Source organism: Eleutherodactylus coqui, chromosome 8 (assembly GCF_035609145.1).
Source record: "Eleutherodactylus coqui strain aEleCoq1 chromosome 8, aEleCoq1.hap1, whole genome shotgun sequence".
NCBI lineage: Eukaryota > Metazoa > Chordata > Amphibia > Anura > Eleutherodactylidae > Eleutherodactylus > Eleutherodactylus coqui.
In genome coordinates this window covers 142,419,021-142,445,392 of record NC_089844.1, presented here as the reverse complement: position 1 = coordinate 142,445,392, position 26,372 = coordinate 142,419,021, and the positions used below count along the sequence as shown (strand labels likewise).

At 43.0% G+C, this 26,372-nt stretch overlaps 1 protein-coding gene across 4 annotated transcripts in view; it reads left to right on the top strand.

The window, feature by feature from the left end:
• The window catches only part of CACNA1H (calcium voltage-gated channel subunit alpha1 H), a 490,224-nt gene that overhangs the window by 414,107 nt on the left and 49,745 nt on the right, over positions 1 to 26,372 (top strand). For 3 of the 4 annotated variants that reach the window (XM_066576607.1, XM_066576605.1, XM_066576604.1), the window contains exons 18-25: positions 718 to 818; positions 2,100 to 2,223; positions 2,590 to 2,658; positions 2,733 to 2,917; positions 5,766 to 5,892; positions 10,531 to 10,653; positions 12,092 to 12,181; positions 12,698 to 12,911. In XM_066576607.1, coding sequence (XP_066432704.1) covers positions 718 to 818; positions 2,100 to 2,223; positions 2,590 to 2,658; positions 2,733 to 2,917; positions 5,766 to 5,892; positions 10,531 to 10,653; positions 12,092 to 12,181; positions 12,698 to 12,911 — 1,033 coding nt within the window. The remainder of the gene's footprint in view (positions 1 to 717; positions 819 to 2,099; positions 2,224 to 2,589; positions 2,659 to 2,732; positions 2,918 to 5,765; positions 5,893 to 10,530; positions 10,654 to 12,091; positions 12,182 to 12,697; positions 12,912 to 26,372) is intronic. The other variant, XM_066576606.1, reaches the window with a different exon arrangement.

The window sequence follows — 26,372 nt, the reverse complement described above, 5'->3', positions numbered from 1 at the left end:
TACTAAACTATACAGGGTGTAGTCAAAAATATTGATCCAGTGCTATATCCCAATACGGGTGTCCTGTATTAAAAGAACACTAGCATACTTGAATAGGAAGGCTTGGATGCGCTACACAATGGTATGGCACATGGACCCCCCAGAACATAGATTTCAATTTTGTATTGTGGCCCCTGTAGAGAGTAAAACCCAATCGCAAAGCTAAAGAGTAGCACGGGAGAAGCAGAAATCTGCTTTCTGCATCTAAGTCACATGAGATCCCTGTTATGACCGAAGTAAGGAAAGTGTTCTCAAAAGGCCTCCTTCTGCTATGATAGGGGCAGATCATCTAGGAAGTCATCCACCGTCATCTGCAGGAGATTCTGGTACCAATCCATGTTGAGAGTCCCTAGAATGAACAAAGGTCCAACGACTGCTCCATACATGTATCGTAGCAGAAGGAGGCCACTTCAAATAATTAGGTTTTACTCTTTCTCTAACAGGTGCCACAACACAAAATTGAAAGCCATGTTCTGAGGTCCCCAGGGACCTGTGCACCGAACGTCATGTAGTGCATCCATGTTTTCCTATTCAAATACACTATTATTATTTCAATATAGGACACAAATATTGAGACATAGCACTGGATCCAGCTTTTTGACTACACCCTGTATTATAATTCCACACGTGAGAGGGATATTTGTGGTTCTCATTGCCTGTTATCTTTTATGGTTGCAGAGTTACTGTTTTCGTCTACGCAAGATCTTAGAGCCTTACAAGCCCAAGTGGTGCAAGACCCATGAAGATTGGTCACTTTACATGTTCGCTCCTCAAAACCAGTAAGAGTTGTCTAAAGAGTCCATAAACGGTCTTCTAAACATGACCTAGTCTCACCATCTTATATCCATCATTTCTTTCCATCTTGAACATCAGTCCTATTTGTCTCCACCTTCTTGACCGCATAGACATATATGATCCCTATTACCTACATCTCAGTGTATAACAGAAGTTCCATTCACACCAGCCGCCCATCTCCATAAACACCATCAACTGCATCTACTGCTGTGTGCAACACGAATGTCCTTACCATGAAAACTCTGTCTTACACAATGACCAACTTTATCTCCATTGTCAGTTAGAGTGTCTTTTATCGCAGCTCCACTTTATGACGCCAATTCTTTTTTCACCAACTGTGTCCATCAGTATGCCAACTATCACTGACATAATTATCCCCAGTGTCATGGTTTTACAATGGATGATGCCCTGGCGTGGTACTGTTTATGGGTGAAAAAGCAATATACCGTAGAGTGCCTAATGGTGCCCACACACCTTCAGCAGTTGTCAGCCCAATAATCATTTGGCCAACAGCTCTTTTTTTCTGGCACCCCCATACACATGAATGTTTGGCTTATCTGAGCATTCATGTATTTAGGGAGGTAAGTTGCTGGTAGACAGCTCTGCTGGCAGATTATATCCTGGGAAACAAAAAGATCAGGCATTGAAATTCAATGTCCCCAATTCTTCTTTTCCCCAACATTAGCTGTCGGGGATACATTGAGCAATCCCATGCATGACAGAGAACTCTCTGGCCTCACCATTACCAGCTTTGGCAGCTAATCACTAAGGTGTATGCGGGCCTTAGGTTGTAGCGCCACACAATAACTATGTGAATACTGGTATACACTGCTCAGATTTTACCAAGCGACATAACCAAATGACATAAACTAATCTAATGCAATTGCTATACAATGTGTAAATAAAATTTTAAGATTCATGGTGGTCACAAGCCTCAGGTACCAGGGCATCTGTGCAGTCTCAGGTGCCAAGACATCTGTAAAGCCTCAAGTACCAAGACATCTGGGCAGCCTCAGGTTCCAAGACATCTGTGAAGCCTCAGGTACCCTCTGCGACCCTCCCTCCATATTAGTTATCTCTTCATGAACAGTTGTAAATATCTTGTATTTCATATACCGTATATGTGTTTGCTTTATACTAATGTACAACCAGTGGTTGCATCACCTCACACAATACCACCAACCTACACTATAGTACAGTATAGAACAATGCCCTTCACCGCCCTAGAAGACAGCTTATATTAACATGTCCTCTTTTTTGGCCAGGTTCCGTATGATGTGCCAAAAGGTTATTGCCCATAAGATGTTTGACCACGTGGTTCTCGTCTTTATCTTCTTGAACTGCATTACCATAGCCTTAGAGAGGCCGGATATCGACTCAAACAGCATGGTAAGGTGACTACGTAATAGACCCAGGTGTCCAGGCGGGATGTGGTCTTCTTGACTTGAGTTGGCTGTCCGAGTAGTTCCTTATACATACTTGTTATGCAAAGATTTGTTATTGCTGCATAATTTGGTGTTGAGAACGTGGACACATTATAAATTCAGCTCAGTGATATTGGCTGTATCTAATGATTAATAATAATGAGAGGAATCACTGGAAATTGAGCAGAGAATGTCGGAAAATTAGTTTCATTATGTTCCTTCTCGTCCTAGGTGGAATAATGAAATGTTAGATAATTAGAGAATTAGAGAGTACAGAGTGCAATAACTGTCATCTCATCCTTTTCTTTCATACATTGTTTTATTTACAAAGGAGCGGATTTTCCTGAGCGTTTCCAATTACATCTTTACGGCAATCTTTGTTGTGGAGATGACCATTAAGGTAATGTAGATTCCTTACATTGTCCATCAGTTCTTGTGTTTCTTTGTCTTCTGACGGCCTCTTCTCTTTCTCAGGTGGTCGCTTTGGGTTTCTTCTCCGGAGAACATGCTTATCTTCAGAGTAGCTGGAATGTGCTGGATGGAGTCCTGGTGTTTGTATCCATCATTGATATCATTGTGTCCTTAGCATCAGCTGGAGGAGCCAAGATTTTGGGGATTCTGAGGGTTTTAAGGCTTCTGCGAACCCTACGACCATTGAGGTACAGGGTCATAAACTAGCAAGTTTGTAAATCATGTTATCTACTGAGGGCTGGGGTATAGGGGGGGCATACCTGTAGCCTCCACCACCTGACGAACTCCACCACCAAATATATATCATATTTATCTATATATCAATTTAATTTAATGACCCTTTAAATAAGATTTTCAAGTTACGCTCTGGCAGTAACCATTTTAATGGATAGTCTACCATATTCTTTGTTCACCTCTTGTAACTCAACTTCTGGGACTCACCTCTTGGACCTCAACTTATTGGACCTGCTTATGGCTGCTTGGTAATTCTGTCTAGCCAATAAGTGGATTCACATGGATGGGGTACTTTTTCTTGAAGTTTAAGAGAATCACTGGCTTCATAAACCACCAAAGTTGTGTCCAGGGGCTTTCACCAAATTTATTGTGACCTGAATAGGAATGTGTCCTCATGATAGGTTTAAGAATGAGGTTAAAAGCCAATAGTGAGGGACACTTCCAGATCTCCATTAGAGACTTGGTCTGTGTCTGTTTCACTAAGTAGTAGCTCAGAAACTTATAGCCTGATGAGGATTTTATATTCCTGGTCTGAACCCTAATGAATCTTGGGAGGGGAGATGTGGCTTCATTGCCCAAATAGCACCATAGCCATAGTTCAGCACTGACTTCTATTATCACTAAGTATTCTGGTTCTAGAGAAGTGGAATGAGGGCAAGTTACCAGGTTTGGGTTTCCATACTGCTGCAATCCATCTGATTGACACTGCTTGAAAAAAAGTTGCAGATTTTCTGCATTCAAATCTATACACACCCTAATCAGATGTTGCTTAGTCTTCTCACTGTCTTGGCATGGGCTCTCCTCCTCTAATAGGATTGTTCAGCCTGGCGCGGTATTTTGACATAAATGAATATAATTTTATTGTCAAGGGCAGAATATGCTTGCCAACAAGAATATCTCGGTATTACATTAATGTAATTTGTAAGCAGGGATGGCAGTATTTTTCCAGGCTTCCACAAACGCCGCCCAGAGTCGGATCTCCCGTTCTAAAATATATGTGCTGCTAATTCTTCCAAGAAATTATAAATTATGTCTAACGGGGCTTGTCAAGGGTCAGCTAGCAGATAATTGGCGTGAACTCCTCAACTATCAAGACTGCACTAACCAGTGGAGGGTTGAGTATCAGCTTTTCTAGTATTTGGACTGATTTCGGTTTATTCTAATTTCTCCATATATATATATATACCATACGTGATTTGAAAATTTTGCTGGTTGCTTTTGGAAACAGACACCAAGCAAAGACGCAGATTCTGCAGCCATTCACAGTGACAGCTGCGAACAGGCTGCGGATGGCATGGCTTATATTGACTTCAATGGAAGCTGTCCATGCGGAATCCTCGCTGAAATAGAGCATGCTGCGATTTTCCCTCTGCGAGCAGAAAATCACAATTCATTTCTGCTCATGGACAGGAAAAAGCAATTTTCTATAGCATGTCTATGGGTAGTATTTGCTGCGGAATCCGAAGGCGGATGCCCCCTCCGGATTCTGCAATGCAAATACGCCCATATGCATTGGGCCCTAGGGTACGCCATTAAACTGATCATTGTTAACTGAGGCACAGCACCATACATTCGGTTGTGGCTATGTCTGGTACTGCAACTTTGATTTACATCAATTGACTGCAAGTGGCTGATTCATTCAGCTACTTGGGGCTGCAAGATGGATCCCCTGCTGTTCAGATATTAATGCGCTATTCCAAGGATAGACAATCAATATTACAGACCTGGAAAAACTTTTAATAAATGGCCCCAGTAACCAAAGGCCTTAATTACAATTTTATAGCATTATATTAGGGAGTTGCTACTTAAAGGGGTTACTCAGACTTGCAATGTTGGAACCTCCACTTCTGGTCTGGTTCTAACACCAGGTTAAATGGTATGGACCATTTCTGTGCTTGTCATGTGACCACAGGGAGCTTGCAGCCTGTCTCATTTAAATAATTAAGCTAGCCCCCTTCGCTGTCTTGGCATCAGACATAACAGAGTAGGTTACCAGCTTGATGAGCTGAACAGCCAACCCCCTGTGATGTGCACCGAGTGGTCCATACCATGTGACCGAATGTCAGAACAGGACAGGAAGTCATGGTTTCTGCACCCCAGGTCCGGGTAAGCATTTCACTTTCCTGGACAACCCCTTTAAGAATTGTTTTTATAGAATTCATTTTTAGATTGCATTTATTTTCATGGAAACAAGTAAAACAACACGAATTGTATAAATGTAGGGCCTTTATTAGCCATGAGAGCCTATACGGCCTATACGACTGTAGGAAAAGTCTGTTTATCTCCATGGGAAGACAAGATGAGGTTAATAATAGCAGCTCTTTCCCATCTCCTGATTTCAGCAGGTTAGGACTTGCATTTTCTCTCAGTCATCTGCGGTTTTATTAAAGGATGTGAGCAGTGAGCTAGAATAAGTTGGCAAAAAAGATAAAGCTCTGGAATTGTTTGGTGACCTCTCAGCTCCCGGGAGAGAAACAGAGACTCAGGGACTCGTTACAATGTTTGTTCGCAAACAGATTCCTCAAGTCCACAGAGGCCGACAGTTCAAGACGGATACTCACATTGGCGGTGGATGGAAATAACATGTGGGACTCTATGCAAGGAGACCAGACATAAACAGTCAAGAGCGGAGAAAGCAGAATCTGCATTAACACATTCAACAAAAAAAAGTCAAAAATATCATAAATTATAAGTAATTATTCCACTGTGTTCTCTGATTTTGTCATCTAAAGTGAAATCTGCCTTGGGATTTCTCTTTGGAGTTTTGGTTCTGACCTTCTTCTCTTTATGTCTTTACTTCAGGGTCATCAGCAGAGCACCAGGGCTGAAACTAGTGGTGGAGACATTAATTTCCTCTCTTCGACCAATCGGAAATATTGTCCTTATCTGCTGCGCGTTTTTCATTATCTTTGGTATTTTGGGAGTTCAGGTATTTAATCATTGTAATACATGCTTTCATTTGATAACTTTGTGTTCTGTGTTTGGACATGTGGATGTGCTGTGGGAAGAATCCACCATACGTTGTTGAATTTTTCAGATGAAATGATTGGGCCATCGAATTTCTAAAATGTCCAACAGATCCACCCATCCCATAACATATTATAACAAGATCCATACTATAATTAGATTACTCCCACTACTCAAACCATGTTTGCATCTGTCTGAATTCCTGCCCAAACCTACCCACAAGATCCTCCAAAACCGCACTTTTATGTACCAAATTCCACAAAAATCCTAACAAGATCCAACTAAACCATACCAAAGTCTACTGAAATCATATCAATTATCTTTCTACTTCTCAAGATGATCCTATTAAATCATAGGATGTTTTATTAAACCATATCAAGAAAGCTCCAAGATTAAATCAAATTATACTGAAGCCATAACTCAATCTAGTCCCCAACCCATGCCTAGATCCATCTACGCCATACTAACATCTACCAAACCTAGTTCTAAGTAAATGTACCAAACAAACCATATTTAAATCCATACCTGAATCTACTCTAACTCTATCTAGAGCCACCAAATGCATATCAAGGTGCCTAGAAGCCATATTTACATCCACCTAAACAATACGACGGGCTACCAAAATTATACTTTGATCATGTCAACAATATCGTTGTTATGTCTTACCAGCGCTAGATTGGAGCCGCAGGTGTAGTAGCCGTGCCGGTCACTGGTGAGTAGTCAGGATAGCCGAGAGTCATTATCGGGAAGTCACGGTATGCAGTACAATGGGATGAGACAGAAGCATAGTCAAATGGAAGCCAGAGGTCAGCAGCAGGGGGTATCAGTATGCAGTGCAATGGAATGAGGCAGAAGCGTAGTCAAATGGAAGCCAGAGGTCAGCAGCAGGAGTTATCAGTACAATCGCAGAGGAGCAGGAGGAAGAGGAGCTTGATCAAGGTGGTGGAGCACAATAATCACGTGCTGGATCTGAGGCACAGTCAGGCTTTTATAGGAAGCCCTAATTAGTAGCGGAGCGGAGCCAGAACAGGGAAACAGGAAGTGCATTTAGCAGGACTGTCCAAAGTCTGGATAGCCCAGGGAAGAGAGCTGCTAACTAGAATGCAAGAGGTTCTGTGTTTTGAGTCCTGACAATCATGGACTACTAAAAGCATATCAACTTGCACTGTACCTCCCAAGTTGTACCCAAACCAAAACATGCTTAAGCAAGCAAGTAAGATCTAACTAAATCATACTATGCCCTATTTAAGCCATAACTTGATCATAACTATATCCGGCTATAACATACTAAGCTCTAACAAATGTAGTTCCAAGGCATACCTATATTCAACCAAACCATACATAGATTCACAAAATCCAACTAAATTCCATCCAGTTCATCAAACCACCTTAGGTACTCGTGAATCCACTCGTAATTTAACACAACTATGCCAAGATTTAGCCGATACCTAAATCTACTCAAACCATATCTATATCCACTTGCCTAGTTTCAGCCAAACCATACTTAGATCCAACTAAATCATACCAAGGTCTATTGAAACCATTCCAGTTAGCTTCCTACTTCCCAAGATTTAATTAAATTATAACATGCTTTTGAAAATCATACCAAGAGCGGCTCAAGATGTAACCAAATGGTACTACTGAAGCGATAATTTATTCTACCCATATCATACCTAAATCCATCTATACACCATACTAAGCTCTACCAAATCTACACGCCTTTCTTGAGCATTACAATATACATGTTATAGTCACTGATTACTTCAGAAGGGTCGGTGATCCGGGATTATTGAGATTGCCAGATTGGAGTCGGGAAGGAATTTTTTACCCTAAAATTAGTAAAGTTCGCTTCTTCCTCATTGGGGCTTTTTGCCTTCAACTGGATCAACAATGGGGGTAATAGGCTGAACAGGAGGATATATGTGTTTTTTCATCCTAAAATACTATGGTGTCATGTTACAGTAGTTCCAAGAAATCATACCAGGACCCAGTCAAGCAACATCTAGGTCTACCCACTGCAGGACAAGGTCCAACAAAGCCATACTTAGGTCCACCTAAACAATACCAAAGTCCATCGCAATTACACTTAGATCTATTTCAGCTATACCATGTTCTGTCAAAACCATATCAACTTGCGCTCTACCTCCCACCCAAACCATATCATGCTTAAGTAAACAATACACAGATCAGCCCAATATGTAACTAAGCTATACTATGCTCTATACAAATACAGAACCTGATCATACCTAGATTGAGCTATATAATACCAAACCTAGTGCTAAGTATTCATACAAAGATTAAAACCAAACAATACCTAGATCCACAAAATTATACCCATCTCATTAAACCCCTCTCAGGACCCCTCAAACTACTAATTTAAAGGGGTTGTCTTGCGAAAGCAAGTGGGGTTAAGCACTTCTGTATGGCCATATTAATGCACTTTGTAATATACATCGTGCATTAAATATGAGCCATACAGAAGTTATTCACTTACCTTCCCTGCGCTGGCGTCCCCGTCTCCATGACTCGGTCTAACTTCAGCGTCTAATCGCCCGATTAGACGCGCTTGCGCAGAAGGGTCTTCTGCCTTCGGCTCGGTCTGGCACGAGCGATGTTCTGGCTCCGCCCCTTCTACGCGTCATCGCGTAGCTCCGCCCCGTCACGTGTGCCGATTCCAGCCAATCAGGAGGCTTGAATCAGCACACGTGACGGGGCGGAGCTACACGATGATGCGTAGAAGGGGGCGGAGCCAGAACGACGCTGCTGCCGGACAGACCCGAAGGCAGAAGACCCTTCTGCACAAGCGCGTCTAATCGGGTGATTAGACGCTGAAGTTAGACTGAGCCATGGAGACGGGGACGCCAGTGCAGGGAAGGTAAGTGAATAACTTCTGTATGGCTCATATTTAATGCACGATGTATATTACAAAGTGCATGTATAAGGCCATACAGAAGTGCTTAACCCCACTTGCTTTCGCGAGACAACCCCTTTAACACAGCTATGCCAAGATTAAGCCAATACCTAAATCTACTCAAAACGTAGCTAAATCTACATTTTCATGCCAAGTTCCACTTAAACCATACTTGGATTCAACTGCACCATACCAAGTACTACAGCATACATGTCAAACACAAGGCCTGCGGACTAAGTTCGGGCTGCCGCTTCATTTAATGTGGCCTGTTGATCATGCATTAAACTTGACCGGAATTCTAGTCACGCAGCCTGCATCAGTAGTCCGGCGGTGGTAGTGCAGTCCATGACCACTTACCTCTCCCCCTCGGGGGCCGGCGTGCCCCGGCCTGTACACAGTGCAAATGGGAAAGTGAGAGGTCAGCAGTCGCAGGTTAAGCAGCAGCTGCCACCATCACCTCTCCAAGGCTGCAGGCTGGGTGAGTGGAGAGCCTGTAGGGATACTGCCCGGACAAAGGCCAAAAAGGGAGTTGCTATTACTACTGGGACTACTACGGGAGAGATGGGAGAGCGGGGGTCACTATTACTACTCGCACCAATATAGGAGACACTATTACTACTGGGGCCACTATGGGTGACACTTTTACCACTGGGGCCATTATGGGGGTCACTATTACTACTGTGGCCACTACTAGGGCTCGTTCACACGGACATTAACACATTTCAGTCATGCAAATACACTGTGTATTTGTGCACGCAAAAAAAAGAACACAGGCTGGCCCCTTGGAATAGTGCGCAAATACCCAGTGAATACACAGGTTTCCTGAATATTCATTGTGTATTTGCACCCCCCCCCCCCAATCACTACATTGGCCTATTGCAGTATATAATATGCACCAACATAGGTTATGCCACGTTTTGTTTTTTTCATGCGATCGCACATCCAGTGAAAAAATACATAGATGTGAATGAACCCATTGAAATCATTGGTCTCTATTCACTGCGTATTACGCTCACAAAACTTGCATGCGCAATATGCTTCGGAAATACGCTCGTGTTAATGAGCACTTGCTGTATTATTATAATCAGCCCTTTGAAGGCAACCATAAGGCCGATGTGGACCTTGGTGTAAATGAGTTCGACATCCCTGATCTATAGAAACTGTATTACTTAGCTTTCCAATTTTCGAGGTCCAACTTAATCATAGCTTGCTTTAGAAAATCATACCACAAACAATGCAAGATACAGAAGAAGTAACCTAGCCAAACTATACCTAGATCCAGCTATACTATGCCAAGATCTACCAAACCTAGTTCCAAGTAACCATATTTGAACCAAACTATACCTAGATGCACGAAATCATACTAAACTCCAATTTACTGTATGCATGGTCCTTCTACTTTGATACAGAGGGCTGTACCCACTGGCGTAACTACAGGTGATGTGGTTGCCCCCGGACCCAGGAGCCTTAGGGGGCCTATAAGGCCTCTCCGCTCCATATAGGGAGCCCAGTACTATGAATAAAGCATTATAGTTGGGGGCTCTTTGCATTGGGGCCCAGGAGCTTCAAGTTACGGCTCTGCGTTAAGGGCGTAAGAGACGTTCGGGGCCCCAAGGTAAACTTTGAGCCTTCAGCTACGGCCCTGGCTCTACCAGTAACATACCTGACCTTTAAATATATCTATTCCAGCTTTTCAAAGGCAAATTCTATTCCTGCGAGGGTCCAGATATCCGGAACGTCACCAACAGATCTGAATGCGTAGGGAGAAATAAGTGGGTGAGACGCAAATACAACTTCGATAACCTCGGCCAGGTACGTGAGGAAGTTGTTGTTTTTCTCAAATTCTTGGACATAAAAATACTTGACTCATAAATGGTGCACACATATTTGTTTTCAGTCTTGCCCACCTTAGGATTCACCAGTGGGTCCCGGCTCTTTACAGTTAGTATCACATCCTCTGCTGGGCCCATGATACTTCCCCCAATGCTGTGATTAGTGGAGTTGGCAATGTATGCAGTGAGGCAGTGAGTCCAACAAAGTGTTGTTCCCGGTTTGGGTATAAGTCAATCAATGACCTTTTCGGTCAGGTAGATCTCACAGCATTAAGCTTCATCTCAGGCTAGGATTGTTATTGGGAGGCAGCCCAGAGCTTCGGTGAAGCATGTAGCATAATGATATTGGTTCCTAGTCAATGAGCAGGCCGCAATCACTTGAATATTATTTGTCCATATGGCTATGCTGCAGTGAGATATACATTAAAATGCAAGAACCGACATGGAAATGGGAAGAAAAACTAATTTTAACGACATTTGTATAAGGTTGATAGACATAGCTTTATCTTGACTTACAAGATGCTTTCATCTGTATTCACATCCAAAGCTAAATTCAGAATTCGGTCAGCTTCCTCTTCTGTCATTTATTTAGTCATTATTCGTTTGAGAATTCGTTTCATGCACTTCAATAGCTAGAAAACGCTTCCTACCATTGATGTCAATGGGACATTAGGTTTTCCATCGCGCTTACCCAAAGACTTTAAAAGGGTTGTCTACCCAGGGCAACCATGTGTTCTCCAAAAAATGAGCTGATTGCTGGAACCTCTGACTGTAATCATTTAGAGAGGAAGCAGGGGAAATATAGCATTGTTAAATTTAATGGGCAAAAATGTAATACTTACCCTTTCATGTCCATATGGCCTAAGAGGGCTGCGTTGTCCCCAGTTTCGGGGGTCACTGGATGCTTGGTCTATCTAGATTTATCTACATATCTTAAGTTTGAGTGACAGCTTTGAGCGATCATTTTGTATAAACTATTAAGTAGCTACTTAAGAGCAATTGAGTGCAAATGAAGCCTTAGCTGTAAGCAGTTAATAGCCCCAGGGCTCTTATCTGCTTTCAGTTCTTTTGTTTTCCAGCGGGAAACAATGCTATCAGCACTACCCGCAGAGAACTCCTGATAAGGTTGAAGGACGATTTTTAGGTTGGCCTGAATTTAACGATCAGCTAGCAGTGCACGAAGAGGTCGCAATGGGCGCTCGTTTAGATGCAACGATTATCGCTCAAACAAATCTCTTTTTAGCTATTTTTGAGCGATCATCGCTGCGTGTAAATGGGCTTTTAGGTGTAGCAAAGCATCTGCTATCATATTTAGCCAGTAGCATTTCCTAATAAGGCTATGTCACATTGAGTGATAAATTAATTACTTTGTACCACTATTTGCTAACATTTTGTCCCGTGTTCTTTTTTTTCTTAAGGCCCTCATGTCACTTTTTGTTCTGTCATCTAAAGACGGCTGGGTGAACATTATGTATGATGGGCTCGATGCAGTGGCTACCGATGTACAGGTAGAAACGTGAATGAATACATTGAACTAGGTGGCAGTTTTTTTATTTTATATAGATTATTATGGGTAATGGAAATCTTCTCAGACCTATAGAAGAACATTTGTGGCTCGACTTCATTATGTAGATCATGGGTAGTGTTGAGTGAACACTTGTGCCCTGTTTTGGGTTGCATTTTTCTAAAAGTTTGTTCAGCTTGAACCTGGACCTCTGGTGGCTGAGCCCACTAAAATAATTTCTTCTTTCTTCATCTTCTTTCTTCTTTTTCTTCTACCAATTTTAAGGGTATTGGTGAAGTTCAGCTATGGTTCAAACTAATTTGTTCCAAACCAAACTTTTTGCCCAAATACTGCAAACCGGCTATTGAAAAGTTCACTCATCACTAATAATGGGTATAATACAAGTGGGTGGAGTCTGTTTATTTGGCTAACGACAAATTAAGCAATCACTAGTCGATATAATGGGTGATCTCCATACAACTTTATATCATATAACAGCCATGTTTGTCTTACCCTGCAGCCAAGCCGGAACCACAACCCATGGATGTTATTGTACTTCATCTCATTCCTCCTCATCGTCAGCTTCTTTGTGCTCAACATGTTCGTGGGCGTGGTGGTGGAGAACTTTCACAAGTGCCGCCAGCACCAGGAGGCTGAGGAAGCCCGTCGCAGGGAGGAGAAACGGCAGCGCCGCTTGGAGAAAAAACGCAGGAGTAAGGCGTTGTATATGTCTGGTCGGTAGACTGTTTACCAAGGAATCTTTCTGAGCCCTGCCTGCCACTGTAGAATAAGTAGAGCTTAAGCTACGTAGAGAAATTCGTAGTGCGGCCGACTCAAGGAAAACCTTTTGAGATGGAAACAGGATGCAACCGAGTAGTCAGTTATTGAGGGGGACCGGGCGACATGCAGGAAGTTTTGATTTCTTCATTTCAGTTTAAAGAAAAAGCAAGTTTTTGCCACTAAAAAGGTACTCTATCAATGGAGAGAACATAGGACAATGGTGGAGTTGTGCATGAGCCCCATTTCTGTTGAGGACTAGAGTAGACACAAAGGGTCTAGTTTTCAGGACCCATGTTTGTACGATATCCAATATTTCTTATTGGACGTGACCCATTTGGGGTTTCCATATCCTTGTACTTGGGGGTCTGCCATGGGAAACGTGAAGGATTTTGAAGTTTTCCCTTTGTATACCATTGGCAACACTATATCAGTCATTAATGATTACTAAACATCTCTTTTACTGGCGATAAGTCCAGCACACCTCTAGAAAACCTCTAGAACTAAGTGGGACCCTACCGATGGTCGGAATGAGAGAGCCCCAAAGCAAGATACCACTCCATCAGATACAATGAAAACCCTCATAGGTGACTCCCACTTAGTTCCTTGTAGATGCCACCATCACTTCCTTGTTTTGGTAACCACGTGATTAGGTTCCACCTCCTGGACCCCAATCATTCGATCTTTTGAGTGACTGACATATTAGAAGATGATCCTACTGCCATTAGATCAGTGGCATGAATATATGCAGGCATACAAGTCCAAATTATTTTTGGTCCATCATGGAAATTGGGGCAACGTAGCCACCTCTAGTCGATCCATATGTGTCTGTATCATGTGACCTACTGTAGGTGTTTCATATGTAAAGATGCACACTATTACACTGCATCGGTGATTAGGTGACTTATTCCACATGCCTAAGCCCCTGACCTACGCTTTTACCTAATGAGCGCAATGCAAGTCCTATGAGGCACAATTGTCTCTCTTGCATTGATGCTTTACTAAAATCAGACATGCACCCAGAGCCCAGTTTGCCGAGCACCCCCCCCCCCTCCCTTTACTGCATGTACCTTTATCTCCTACTTGACCAGACCTTTGGCTGACTTTACCTTTGAATGATGCCGAATGCCACCTGTGATGTATGGAGCTCTGCCTGACACAGCAGATTGTGTCCTATAACACAAGTGCTTCACTCATGGGCTTTCATGACTGACACTCACTCTGCCGCCTTTTCCTCTCAAACCTCCGTAGACGCAACTAGAATGTAGAGTGTGAACGCATGTCCCTGCATGCAAAACTCAGGCTGCATGTGGAGCGTAGGCCGAGCAGAGAAACCCAAATCATAGCAATGTAGCAATGCACTGACTTCAATATGATACATTTTTTGGAATTCCAATATTCTAATTCTAACATTTTTATGACATTTGTATATTGATTTTCTATTGGTGGTATTCATGGTTAATTATAATGATCCTGACAATCATGGGGGGCAAACCTAGACTGTCCTGAGCCACTAATGACATCACGATGTTAGAGTCACGATGTAAGTAATTTGGGAACAATCGGACATCATCAGAGGGTGAAAAACAGTATATTTCAACAGGTGTCCACCCTAGGGTGCTTTGGTAGCCCTCATCTTCTAGACTGGGCACATCCTGATTGCCCAAATATTCAGTCCACCGGTATAAAGCTGTATTATCAAGGGCTAAAAAGTGTAGTCAGATCTGGATATCTAACGTACGTTAGCCAAACATTGACTGATTTTGATGATCCAGCTGAGAATCAAGAATCTTAGATGGCAGAAGAATATTGTTGTAGTGGACATCATTATTCAATTCTCGATCTGTGTCCTGATATTGAATGGAAAATCTCAATATGGTTGGATAACACTGAAGTAATTTTCTATAGGGGATTGGTTGGTACTAGAGATGAGTGAACATACTCGATAAGGCAAACTACTCGAGCGAGTAGTGCCTTATGCGAGTACCTGCCTGCTCGTCTCTAAAGATTCGGGTGCCGGCAGGGGATGGGGAGCAGCGGGGGAGAGCGGGGAGGAACTGAGGGGAGATCCCTTTCTCCCCCCCCCCCCCGCTCCCCCCTGCTCACCGCCGCAACTCACCTGTCACCCACGCTGGCAGCCGAATCTTTAGAGACGAGCGGACAGGTACTCGAATAAGGCACTACTCGCTCGAGTAGTTTGCCTTATCGAGTATGCTCGCTCATCCCTAGTTGGTACGCGTACTGGTTCCCAGCACAAAAGAGTTAGGCATCTTGGAAGTGCCATGAATTTCACTCGTGTTGCATTGACCATATGCAAAAAGATGCCTAGCTGATATCAGTGCACCTTTCAAAAAAGCTCTATGTCAAGGGAGTCTAGTTACGGACAGACTGAAGTTTCCCTTTAAGTTAACTACATACATAGTAAGTATAGTGCAGAATGAGTTGCCAAAGACTATAACACTAAGATCAGTGGGCAGTATGGGTCGTAATTTGGGTGCAAATAGTGTTAAAGGGATATTCCTACCACATAAAGTAATAGCAGGTCACTAGGATATGATCTGCACCCAACCAGTTGTCATGAGGCCGATTGTGCCATGACTTCTGGGTTGCTAGGATGGGTCTGGAGTGACATCACTACAGCAGCTCCGGACCACATGATGTGCCAGGTGGTGCATGCACATTGGCATTCTGCGCTGGACACCAAGGGAATAACATTTCCCTCTGGAGTAAGTGCTGATAGGTTGGCTGGGTTATTTTTCAGTCTAATCAGCCTATCAGTTTCTATGTCAGGATATTTGAGCCAGCCCCTTGAATTCATGACCCGTTAGCCTGAAATAACTTACCCAGCATGCTCAGACACCATGACAATGAGGGATTTCAAGGCGAGTCATTAATGTCTAAATACAATAGCAGTTGTATATGTAATTTAAGGTCACTTCTGCAGCAATCTCCCTGGATTTGTATCGAGAAGAGCTAACCAGTGTGATACTATCTGGGTGATTGTATTTGGAATGTGTATATTGCAGAGAGGGTTGAGATGTAATGAGATAGGACTGGCGCAACTGCATAAGACAACGCTGCAGGACATCCTTCAAATAACAAATCCGAAAAAAAGCGTTTTATACCATCCAACAAAAAAAAAAAAACAATTGTGAGAAATTATCCTAAATATGTTGAAGAGTTCCCCAGACAAGCGGCCGCATTACATTCAGTGCAGGGTGACTGCCTCCAAGCAAGGGCAGGACGACAGCATCTAAGTGGGAGAGGGAATAGGAGACTTGATTGGTTTTGATTTTAACCTTATGAATCTCCTTCTTCCACTTACAGACGATTTGCGTTCAGTCTTTAACCCTTCATATATCTGAGGCTCATGGACTACTGTCTTCTTCTAAAAAAATAGAGATGAGCTAAAAAATGGAGACGCTGTTTATGTAGTGAAGACAAGATCATCGGCAGCAAATTCTACTAGTTCACTATTAGAATTAGCTCAGTTCTGCACAAATTGTGCACAAATTGTAGCATTTCATCATCACCCCATCTAGTAGGGGGTTGGACCTTCATTGGCTTTCAGAACCGCAGGAATTCACCGTGGTGTAGATTCCACTAGTGCTTGTAATTGTTCTGCAGGAATATTGGCCCCTGTGGACAGGAAGCTTCTTGAAGTTGATTAGATAAAGGTGTTGACATTTTTTGAACACCTGACAGGAAGGGGTCATCAATTCATGCTACTTGTGCCAACTTTTGACCTCCCACCAGCATGGGGTAACAGAAATTTGGATTAATCTGACCAGCTGATGGTTTCCACTTCTAATGTGGATTCACGCTGAAACTGATCCACGGAAAACTTGTCACCTGATTTTATGCTGCATTCCGGGGTCACGGCTCTATATTTCATACAGGGAAGGTCTACTCAAGAAAGAGCTGGGGTCTCTGGTAAAGTGACCATTCAGTGTATGTCAAATAGATTCCTATTTGAACTGGAAGAAATCCAGTTTAACACTAAAGGATGCACCTGGACCACCAAAGTTAATACTAGACTTTGAATAGAGAAGATTGTTTGGCCCAAGCTACATGGTTGATTTGTAGTAACATCATAACCCTGCCAAAACCACCCATGTAAAGGTGTTTTTTCTAAGAATTAGCCAAGATTTTTAGAACTAGTTCTGAACTTCCGGACTTTGCAATTTAGGGTTTTTAGAGATGTGTAACTTCTGAATGTAGGATTTCCTGAGCTACGAGTCTTCTAAATGTCAGCTGTTCCAAGGTGTGTGTTTTTTAAGTTTTGAATCTACTGAACATTGGATCTCCTGAGCTTCCATTCTTTTGAGTCTTGGGTCTTGTGCTTTGAGTCTTCTTTGGATCTTCTGAGCCTTGATACTTCTGAGTTTTTGATCTTTTGAGCTTTGTGGCTTCTGAATGTTGGATCTGCTGAGTTTTGGTTCCTCCGAATCTTGTATTTTAAGCTTTGAATGTTTACAGGTTTGAATCTTTTAAACTTTGGTGCTTTTGAGCTTCGACTCTTCTGCAGCTTGACTCTCTTGAGCTATGGTTCTTCTGAGTCTAGGGTCTTTGGGTGTTCTTTGGATCTTCTGAGCTTTGATTCTTCTGAGTTTTGGGTCTTTTAGTCTATGAATCTTCTTAGCTTTGAATCTTTTTGGCTTTAGATGTTTTAAATCTAGGTTCTTTTGCTCCATTGATCATTAGTTCTTCTGTGCTTTAGGTCATGACTGAGCCATTGATATGCACATATGCAGTCCCACACATTATGCTATTCAGTGTAAACTGTGACTTTAATGCCTCTGCCAATATTACATACCTAGTAGAAGTCAAGGTCCTTCATTCCAGCATTTCTGAATTTTCATTTGTGGAGCAACATTTGTGGACTCAGTGACTCATGTAATGGCATCTTCTTGTCCTATAACTCTATCTTAGTACAAATAGCTCTCCTATATCAACAGTAACATTCTTGTCAGGGATGTGGAATAGAATTCACAGTCGGCTTATTTAATACAGATCTGTTTCTTTATTCATAGTGGCAGCAGCATCACAGTTAATCAGTAAACACTTTAGTGATAGCGCTCAATCAGAGCAACCTGTACAATGCCACCAGTCTTAAAGGAACAACCTAGTCATGTATACTGAATGGCTACATTATTAGAGATGTTGGCCTTTTCACGATTGGAGTTCCTCTGTATGGAAATCAGAGCTACGCCCCCTGAGTGCCGCATACACTTACGATCATGTTCGTGCCCGGAGGCCTCGGGGTGAGCACCTCAATCCTGCCTTTGCTGTGGAGCGGCACACTGCCCCCTGCTGCTGGTGTGATGATCTAGTGGGCCATCGCATATGACAGTCAGTCCCCCCTAGTAGTGGTAGGAGAGACAATGACAGCTCAGCGATATGTTCAGGACATCCAGCAGCCACATGTGTTCCTCTCATGGCGGCTTCCAAGAGGCATTTTCCAGCAGGATAATGCTGGATCGGACACACAAGGGGGTCATAGGAATGTCCCACAACATTGTCACATGTTCGTGGCTGCCCGGTAACCAGGTTTATCGCCAATACAACATATATGGGACCATCTGAAACACCAACTTCGACAACTTACACGTTTACATCATCCAGAGGTTCAGTTACTGCAAATGTGGAGTAATACCCTGCAGGATATCATACGGAATCTGTATGCCTCCGTACCCGCCCGTATCACATCTCGTATCCAAGTTAGAAGCAGTTCAGTTGGGTACTAGAGCCTCCATGCCTGCCCATATCACATCTTGTATCCAAGTTAGAAGCAGTTCAACAGGGTACTAGAGCCTCCATGCCTGCCCGTATAACATCTTGTATCCAAGCTAGAGGCGGCCCAACAAGGTACTAGAGCCTCCATGCTTGCCCATATCACATCTTGTATCCAAGCTAGAGGTGGTACAACAGGGTACTAGAGCCTCCATGCCCACCTCTATCACATCTTGTATCTAAGCTAGAGGTGGTACAGCATGGTACTAGAGCCTCCATGCCCACCTGTATCACATCTTGTATCCAAGCTAGAGGTGGCCCAACAGGGTACTAGAGCCTTCATGTGCAAAATCGCAATTTACCGCGAAATGTAATCACTGTTACAATCAATGTTACAATCACACAGAGAAAGTTTCATTCCATCCGGACACTTCTAGGGAAAGGGATCGGTTTTGACAATGAGTTTATATAATTTTATACCCAGGTTATACCAGCATAATCCATATCACTATATACAGGAAAATGTGTCCCCTATACCAGCTGTATGCATATAATTAGATACAGATGATACCCAGGTTATACCAGCATGCTCCATATAAATAGTAATGTGATTGACATAACTCATATATTTTTTAGACATTACTCTACCCCTCTTACTTCCTCATGTGAATAATTCTACCATGAACCAGTGTATCTTCACTTGCTGCATATAACCCGCTGGTAGAATGCATCTTGATTCCTCGCTTATTTTGTGCCTTGTTGAATGTAGACAGAAAATATCAGATTTAAATGCAGGAACACTCAGTATAACCCTCCACAATCAGCGGATTATTCATCACTTCAGCATTGTTTAACAGGACAAAAAAAATCCAGATATTTACTCCCTAAAAGTAGAGCATGGCCTCGAAAATCCACGTCAAGCCGCCAGAAATGCAGTTGTTTGCTAAAAATAAAGCCACAATAGTTAGTTTTTAATTCCGAATCCGTGAGCCACATTGTATCGTGTTCAATAGCTGATGCCCTCCTTGCGCTTTGTAACCAAATGACTCCTAAGACACAAATAAAGAAGCCGGCTGCCGCAGATTTATCTTGCTAAGATTATTTAGAGGCTCACCACAATTGTCACTTAGTAAGTAGTCTAACATCAAATGAAAACCATTATCCTCACTCATCCAGCCAGAGGAAAAAGTTTCTCTTTGTGGCTTAGCTCTTGGCAATTCTTCATCGTCTTTTTGTTTCCAAGATGAGTCCCATTCCTTTAGAGGCAGAGCATTGAATGGGCAGTGGTCTACAACAAAACGGCTGCAGAAGAGTGTACAAAGGAGCCATAAAGGAATGGGGCCCTTGCACAGGCAGGGCCCAGCCCTCGTTGGTTCATTTCCCTTAGCAATTGGTTGATAAGAAGCTATGCAAGACCCCTCTCCCCAGAGGAGCTACATTTTAGCACACAAGAGGGATGAGATTAGACTAAACTGCAGAGGTGAAATTTAAAGGGGTTTTCCAAGATGAAGATATATTGATGGCGTACCTTCAGGATTGGTCATCAGTCTTTGATCAGGGGGTCCACTGCTTGGGTCTCAGGTGAGCAGCGTTGCTGCTTCAGTGCTTACCAGGCACAGCGCCATACATTGTTTAGTGACTGTGCCTGGTATAGCAGCTCAATCCAATTTACTTGAATGGCATTAAGCTTCTCTGAGGCCAATGAACGTGACATTGAATGCTTAAGAAGAGGCCACAGTACTCATACAAGGATAAGTCAACAATACCTTAGACCCGGCAAACCCCATTAAAGCTTCTTGGTCCCAGTGTAAAATGTGCATGGCCCCCTACTCTATCTTGTATAATAGTGCTGTCTTCTTATATGAGATGGACCCAGAAGTGACTGCAGCATCTGCTACACTCCCGTCCTGAGTATCACAGAGGGGAAGCGAATACCAGGCCCTTTTATCAGGGTCAACAAAACCTGGCACCATAATAATGGTCCATTACTCTGGGGTGTAGGCCGGAGTGACTCCCCATCCACCAGGGGGGCCTTTGCGACCGCCGGCTATTCACATGCTGAGTTGTGGAAGCGAGTGTCCCTAAACTGTGCCTGGGACATTATGGGAGGCCGTGGGCTGCGGAGATGTTCTCTGTGTAGGAATAGTCATCAGACATCCTTGTTGTGCAAACTTGAACTGTTTATTAGCAATTTTAACTTTCTGGCCAGTACAGCAGTTTTTTAGTCCGTGTGATGATTATATGGCAGCAATAGGATGTTTCCAGCTACAGTCTTGTGAACAAAACAAACAGTCCTCTCGCTGAACCAATGTAACCAAAGTTTCAAGTCATTTAGTGCAGCCGCTTTCGTTACTGAACATTGTGGCCTGGAGACTCACAGTCCAAGTCCACTAGTGCCATTTAGTAACTGAGAGATTCAAGCTGGATACAGGCCGTCACAAGCTGATATCCAAGAGAAAATGTAGTTAGGGCATTGCCTCTTCTTCTATGCCCGTTCAGTCCAGACCGTGTTCTGCAGCAGAGCTCCTACACCTCTTCTCTCACTGAAGCCCACTCAGTCCTCTCTTGGGCCAGAGACTACAGGAGATTAGAGGAAGAGCGGACACACCCAGACACCCCAAATGTCACACAATGCTGAAATAAGAAATAACATCATGGCTACACCCCCTTACATGTGACCAAGGTCCTTACAACCCTTTGATTGTAAGGTACAATGAATGAAAAGGACATCCAATAATACCCAAGTCTTCCATGATGGGTGTTGTAGTAACACAAACTATGTCACAAAAAGTGATTGGACACCTGAGCATAAATCAAAAGTAGTATTTACTTCCATATGATAATACTTAGTGGGGCCTCCCAAAAAGTGACATACTTTCTACTAACCTCTGATATACTTCAGCTTGTATTTCCCTCCATTCATCCTGCAAACATCTGGTGAGTTCTCTCTCGAAGAGGGATGTTGTTCAAAATTCCTGACTTGACATGCCAGTTCATCCCAAAGATGTCAGTAGGGTTCAGGTCAGAACTGTCCAATCATAGAATATCCATATTCTCCAACCACGTTTTTCAATTGCTCAACTGTCCAATGACCACCTTCCTTGCACTATTTCCGATGCATTTCACTTCACAATGGACGGCTTGTGTGCAGCAACATAACCCGTATATCCAATAGAGTGTAGTTCTCATCACAAACTATGTCTGCCACCTCCAAGGGTCTCCATCTTATGTAGCAGGGTTTATGACATGTTACATGCTAATAAGACATGATCCATTCTACTAATAGGGGTGTCCAAATACTTCTAGTAGGATAGTGTGCAAAGATGGGGGTTCAATTAGATGTTGGCCTCTCCCCTCTTGTTTAAGCAGGACTTCAACCAATAGGTCCATGGGGTGACTATTGGCCACTTCTATCAAACATCCCATTATGGTGACCCTAAAGAGCTGTAATACCCAGATTGATGACACCCTATAAGAGAGCTGTATCTTTCGTCCCTCATCCCAGTCTGCAATAATCCACATCAGATGATTTCACCTGCTTCCATTCAAACTCAACCGCAGTCCCGCAGGAATAGAGTTCATGAAAGTAATTGATCTGTTCTTCCTGGAAATGTCAGCAGCTCATCTGCTACAGATTACAATATTCTCTTATCCCATTTCTACTTGTCAGGGTAACACGGCAGTCGCAAAAATGCAAAACTGTTGTCGATTTCATTTTAGGGCGCAAGTCGCTTGAGATTTTGCCATCATAGACGGCAAGGCAAGTCGCATACAACTGCAACTTGCCTGCAAATTGATGCTTTTTGTCTGAGGCCAGTGCTACTTGGCAGCATGTGTCAAACAGCATGAAGATCACCATGTCGTACGGCATCTTATGATTGTCTCTGTGGTCACGTTGCAACTGCGACATAACAAACTTGTTCCTTTTTTTGGTCGTAGGGGACTATTTTTTACCATAGGCCACAATATAAATCACGCATGGCTGCACCTCGCTTGTGACATGTCTGTGATTTTGTGGACTTTTTAATAGAAAAATTGCAGCTCTACAACACTCACATTGCAGGTAAATCGTGTACATTGTTTGGTCACGCAACCTAATGCTTGATATTGTATGACACGTGCTGCTGTGTAGCCTTAAAGGGGTTGTCCCGAGGCAGCAAGTGGGTCTGTACACTTCTGCATGGCCATAATAATGCACTTTGTAATGTACATTGTGCATTAATTATGAGCCATGCAGAAGTTATAAAAAGTTTTATACTTACCTGTTCCGTTGCTGGCGTCCTCGTCTCCATGGTGCCGACTAATTTTCGCCCTCCGATGGCCAAATTAGCCGCGCTTGCGCAGTCCGGGTCTTCTGCAGTCTTCTATGGGGCTCCGTGTAGCTCCGTGTAGCTCCGCCCCGTCACGTGCCGATTCCAGCCAATCAGGAGGCTGGAATCGGCAGTGGACCGCACAGAAGAGCTGCGGTCCACGGAGGAAGAGGCCATCTTCAGCGGTGAGTAGAGAAGTCACCGGAGCGCGGGGATTCAGGTAAGCGCTCCGGTGAGCTTTCTTTACCTCCCTGCATCGGGGTTGTCTCGCGCCGAACGGGGGGGGGGGTTGAAAAAAAAAAAAACCCGTTTCGGCGCGGGACAACCCCTTTAAGGGCCATTTACATGAAACGATAATCATGTAAAATTCGTTAAAAATGATCAAAAACGTGCGATAATCGTTACGTCTATACGCAAAGCCATTGTGTGCTATTCTTTTACTTATTGTTTGTCGCTCAGTTTCAACCAGCATAAAAGTTATCACTGGTTCGTTCACTTCTCGCTGCGTCTAAACGCTCCTCGCTCAGTTTTTCGCATAGACACATCTCATTCACACAAGTGTGTTTGTGCTCCATATTAGGGGAGGCTTCAGACAAGCGTATATGCAAATGCACTCGCTTCTGCGCAAAGTATATGGTGCAGAGCTTGAATGGCCCAATAAAAAAAAAAAACAGGTTCATGCACAGCTATGCTTCGTAGTTGCGCATACTCCCATGTGTTTTTGTCCTTACATGGTCATCAACACATGCAACAATTCTGCAGCTGCAATCCCCCAGATGCCTTCCAAGAAGTCCCTTTTCTCAGTGGCCAGCGGGACCCCGCCAGTTCTATCCCCTGCTGTCCAGTTCTATCCACTGCCTTATGGTTCCATACACACAGCCACTTAGCAGTCTACCTCCCTGCGCACCGACGATGTACTGAGCACAGAGATGGCCATTCTCACATGCCTGACGTCACCTGCTGCTGAGCAAGGTAATGGAGCTATGGGGGCAGGGCGAGCGTAAGTATAATAGTGCCAATTACACTGTATTAGCTGACTCTAAAGGTCGTCAGCAGATTTATTAGGGGCAGTTTAGGCGTCCGTGGGCCCCCGGAGCCCCGGATCCAGAGAGATTGCCCCTATTATAATCCACCATTGCGTAAACGGGACCTAGCCGTATCCTAAAGAGGCTGAAAACCTATACAGAGCCAATACTTGTCAAAGTTGAAGGTGTGTTACAATTGTATCCAGTCTAAACAATCCTCTGTGAGCTGAACTGCCTGGAATGATACATTACCTGCACTGATACATTGTAATAAATTATCAGGACAGGAGAGAGTTGTGTTATTGATGTCTCTAGCTCATAGAGGATTGTCCAGACTGGCTACAGATGTAACAAACCCTGAGCTGTGAAAGGTATTAGGTCTATACAGTATCTGGATGTAAGAAAGAATGGTCCCAGTCACTGACTGCAAGCAGAGGATGCAAGAAATTGAAACACAAATTCTATTAGAAAGTTGCAGAACTTTTCATTGCAGTCTTGTAGGATTTGAATTTGTAGCCATTATTAGTGACTCCCAAATCTTTTCGGTTTTCATACGAATCGTCGTGAAGCGTTATAGAGATATTATAGGGAGGTGTCGGCCCCTGTCTGCTTTGGACCACTTTTAATGAAGGCTTCAGACAACTGACGGATTTCTATAGATTTTTCTGTGGAGGAAAGAGAACGATTTTCTTGCAGTTAATGGCACTGTCAAACCAGCCTCAAATGTTTTTGGACAGAATTGCTCCGGGATATTGCAGCCTTCTACAGAGGGACAATTGCTTCAGATTTAAAGGGGAAAATGACATCTATTTTATAAACTGCCTCTCCTCATACTTCAGAGTATTCCTAATAGGAAACCAGTCTCTTCAATGTGCAGCAATTTCCTTAGGATTTTGTTTGTGATACTGTATTGAGCCCGGATGGTGATGTTGTTCACGGCGGCCGTTACAGTGCGAGTCACTCCCTAAATTGCTACACTACAGTGAAATATCAGGGTGATGGAAAAGGGCTGATCACTGCTCCCTAGTATGGGATATAGTGGTGCATACCCCGATAAAAGAGAGACAAGGGGAAACAATTCAACTCACTTTTATACTGGACTCAGAAACTTGTCGGTTCAACATTCAATTGATGAAGGTACAAAGCTGTACAATCCAATATGAAGTCCAGTCCTGAGGATGGTGGCTTTAGTTCCTGCTACCTTGCTACTCTGCCTGTTGTGTATTTCGCACCATGGCCGTAGAGTCTGTAGCCTCTCTGTAGCTGCATACTGACTGTTATGGGTTTTCTTACCATGGCTGTGGAGTCTACAGCTTTCACTATACACCATTTTTCCTCTAGGACTAGATCCATGAATGGCTGTGACATACATTACCCTCCAATAGAGACAAATGTGTGTCATAATACATTGATCATTTTGAGCCCCGTGCATGAAACACTGGTCTATGGAAATTTGTCCCACTGCTTATTAGATAGATAGATAGATAGATAGATATGAGATAGATATGAGATAGATAGATGGATAGAGATAGATAGATGGATAGATAGATAGATAGATAGATAGATAGATAGATAGATAGATAGATAGATATGAGATAGATATGAGATAGATAGATAGATAGATAGATAGATAGATAGATAGATAGATATGAGATAGATAGATAGATAGATAGATAGGTATGAGATAGATAGATAGATAGATAGATAGATAGATAGATAGATAGATAGATATGAGATAGAGTGATTTCCTTGATGAGGCATGTAAAAAAATCTTTTCTGGACAATATTGAGTTCCTTTGATCATCAGAAGTCTCCAGAACTGACCCAGATTATCACAAAGTCATTATCCTGGACTGAATATTTGGGCTTGGAAACTATCTTTAGAGCCTAATCTACATTTAATTGAACTTCAACCTGAATTAATTTATTATGATAAAAAATTTCAAAAAATTCTTGACTTAGTTACCAAGGATAAAGGATTGCAGGCTCTTCATTGTATGACTCAGAAAGATGTGTGCAGCGTGGAGTCCTTTGTGTTGTACATTGTTTGGTGGTATCCGTGTTTTCTGGCAGCATGCTGTGCTTATACCATGGCTGTGCCACTCGGAGATGTGCCCCAAGACTAACCACATAGGAAAAGTAAAGTAGAACAGGACTACGGCAAGTTCTCCAGCCTTCTAAACTGTGGAGGTGGCTATTCTGTGGACCAAACTAATGTATTGGGGTGGGGGGAAGCAGGTTGGCTTGATTCTAGCAACAAAATGGTCACCCTGATGTCTATGTATGTATCTATGAGAAGTACATAATGAATCCTAGTGAAGAACATTAGGAGGCTTTGAGAATTGCTCTC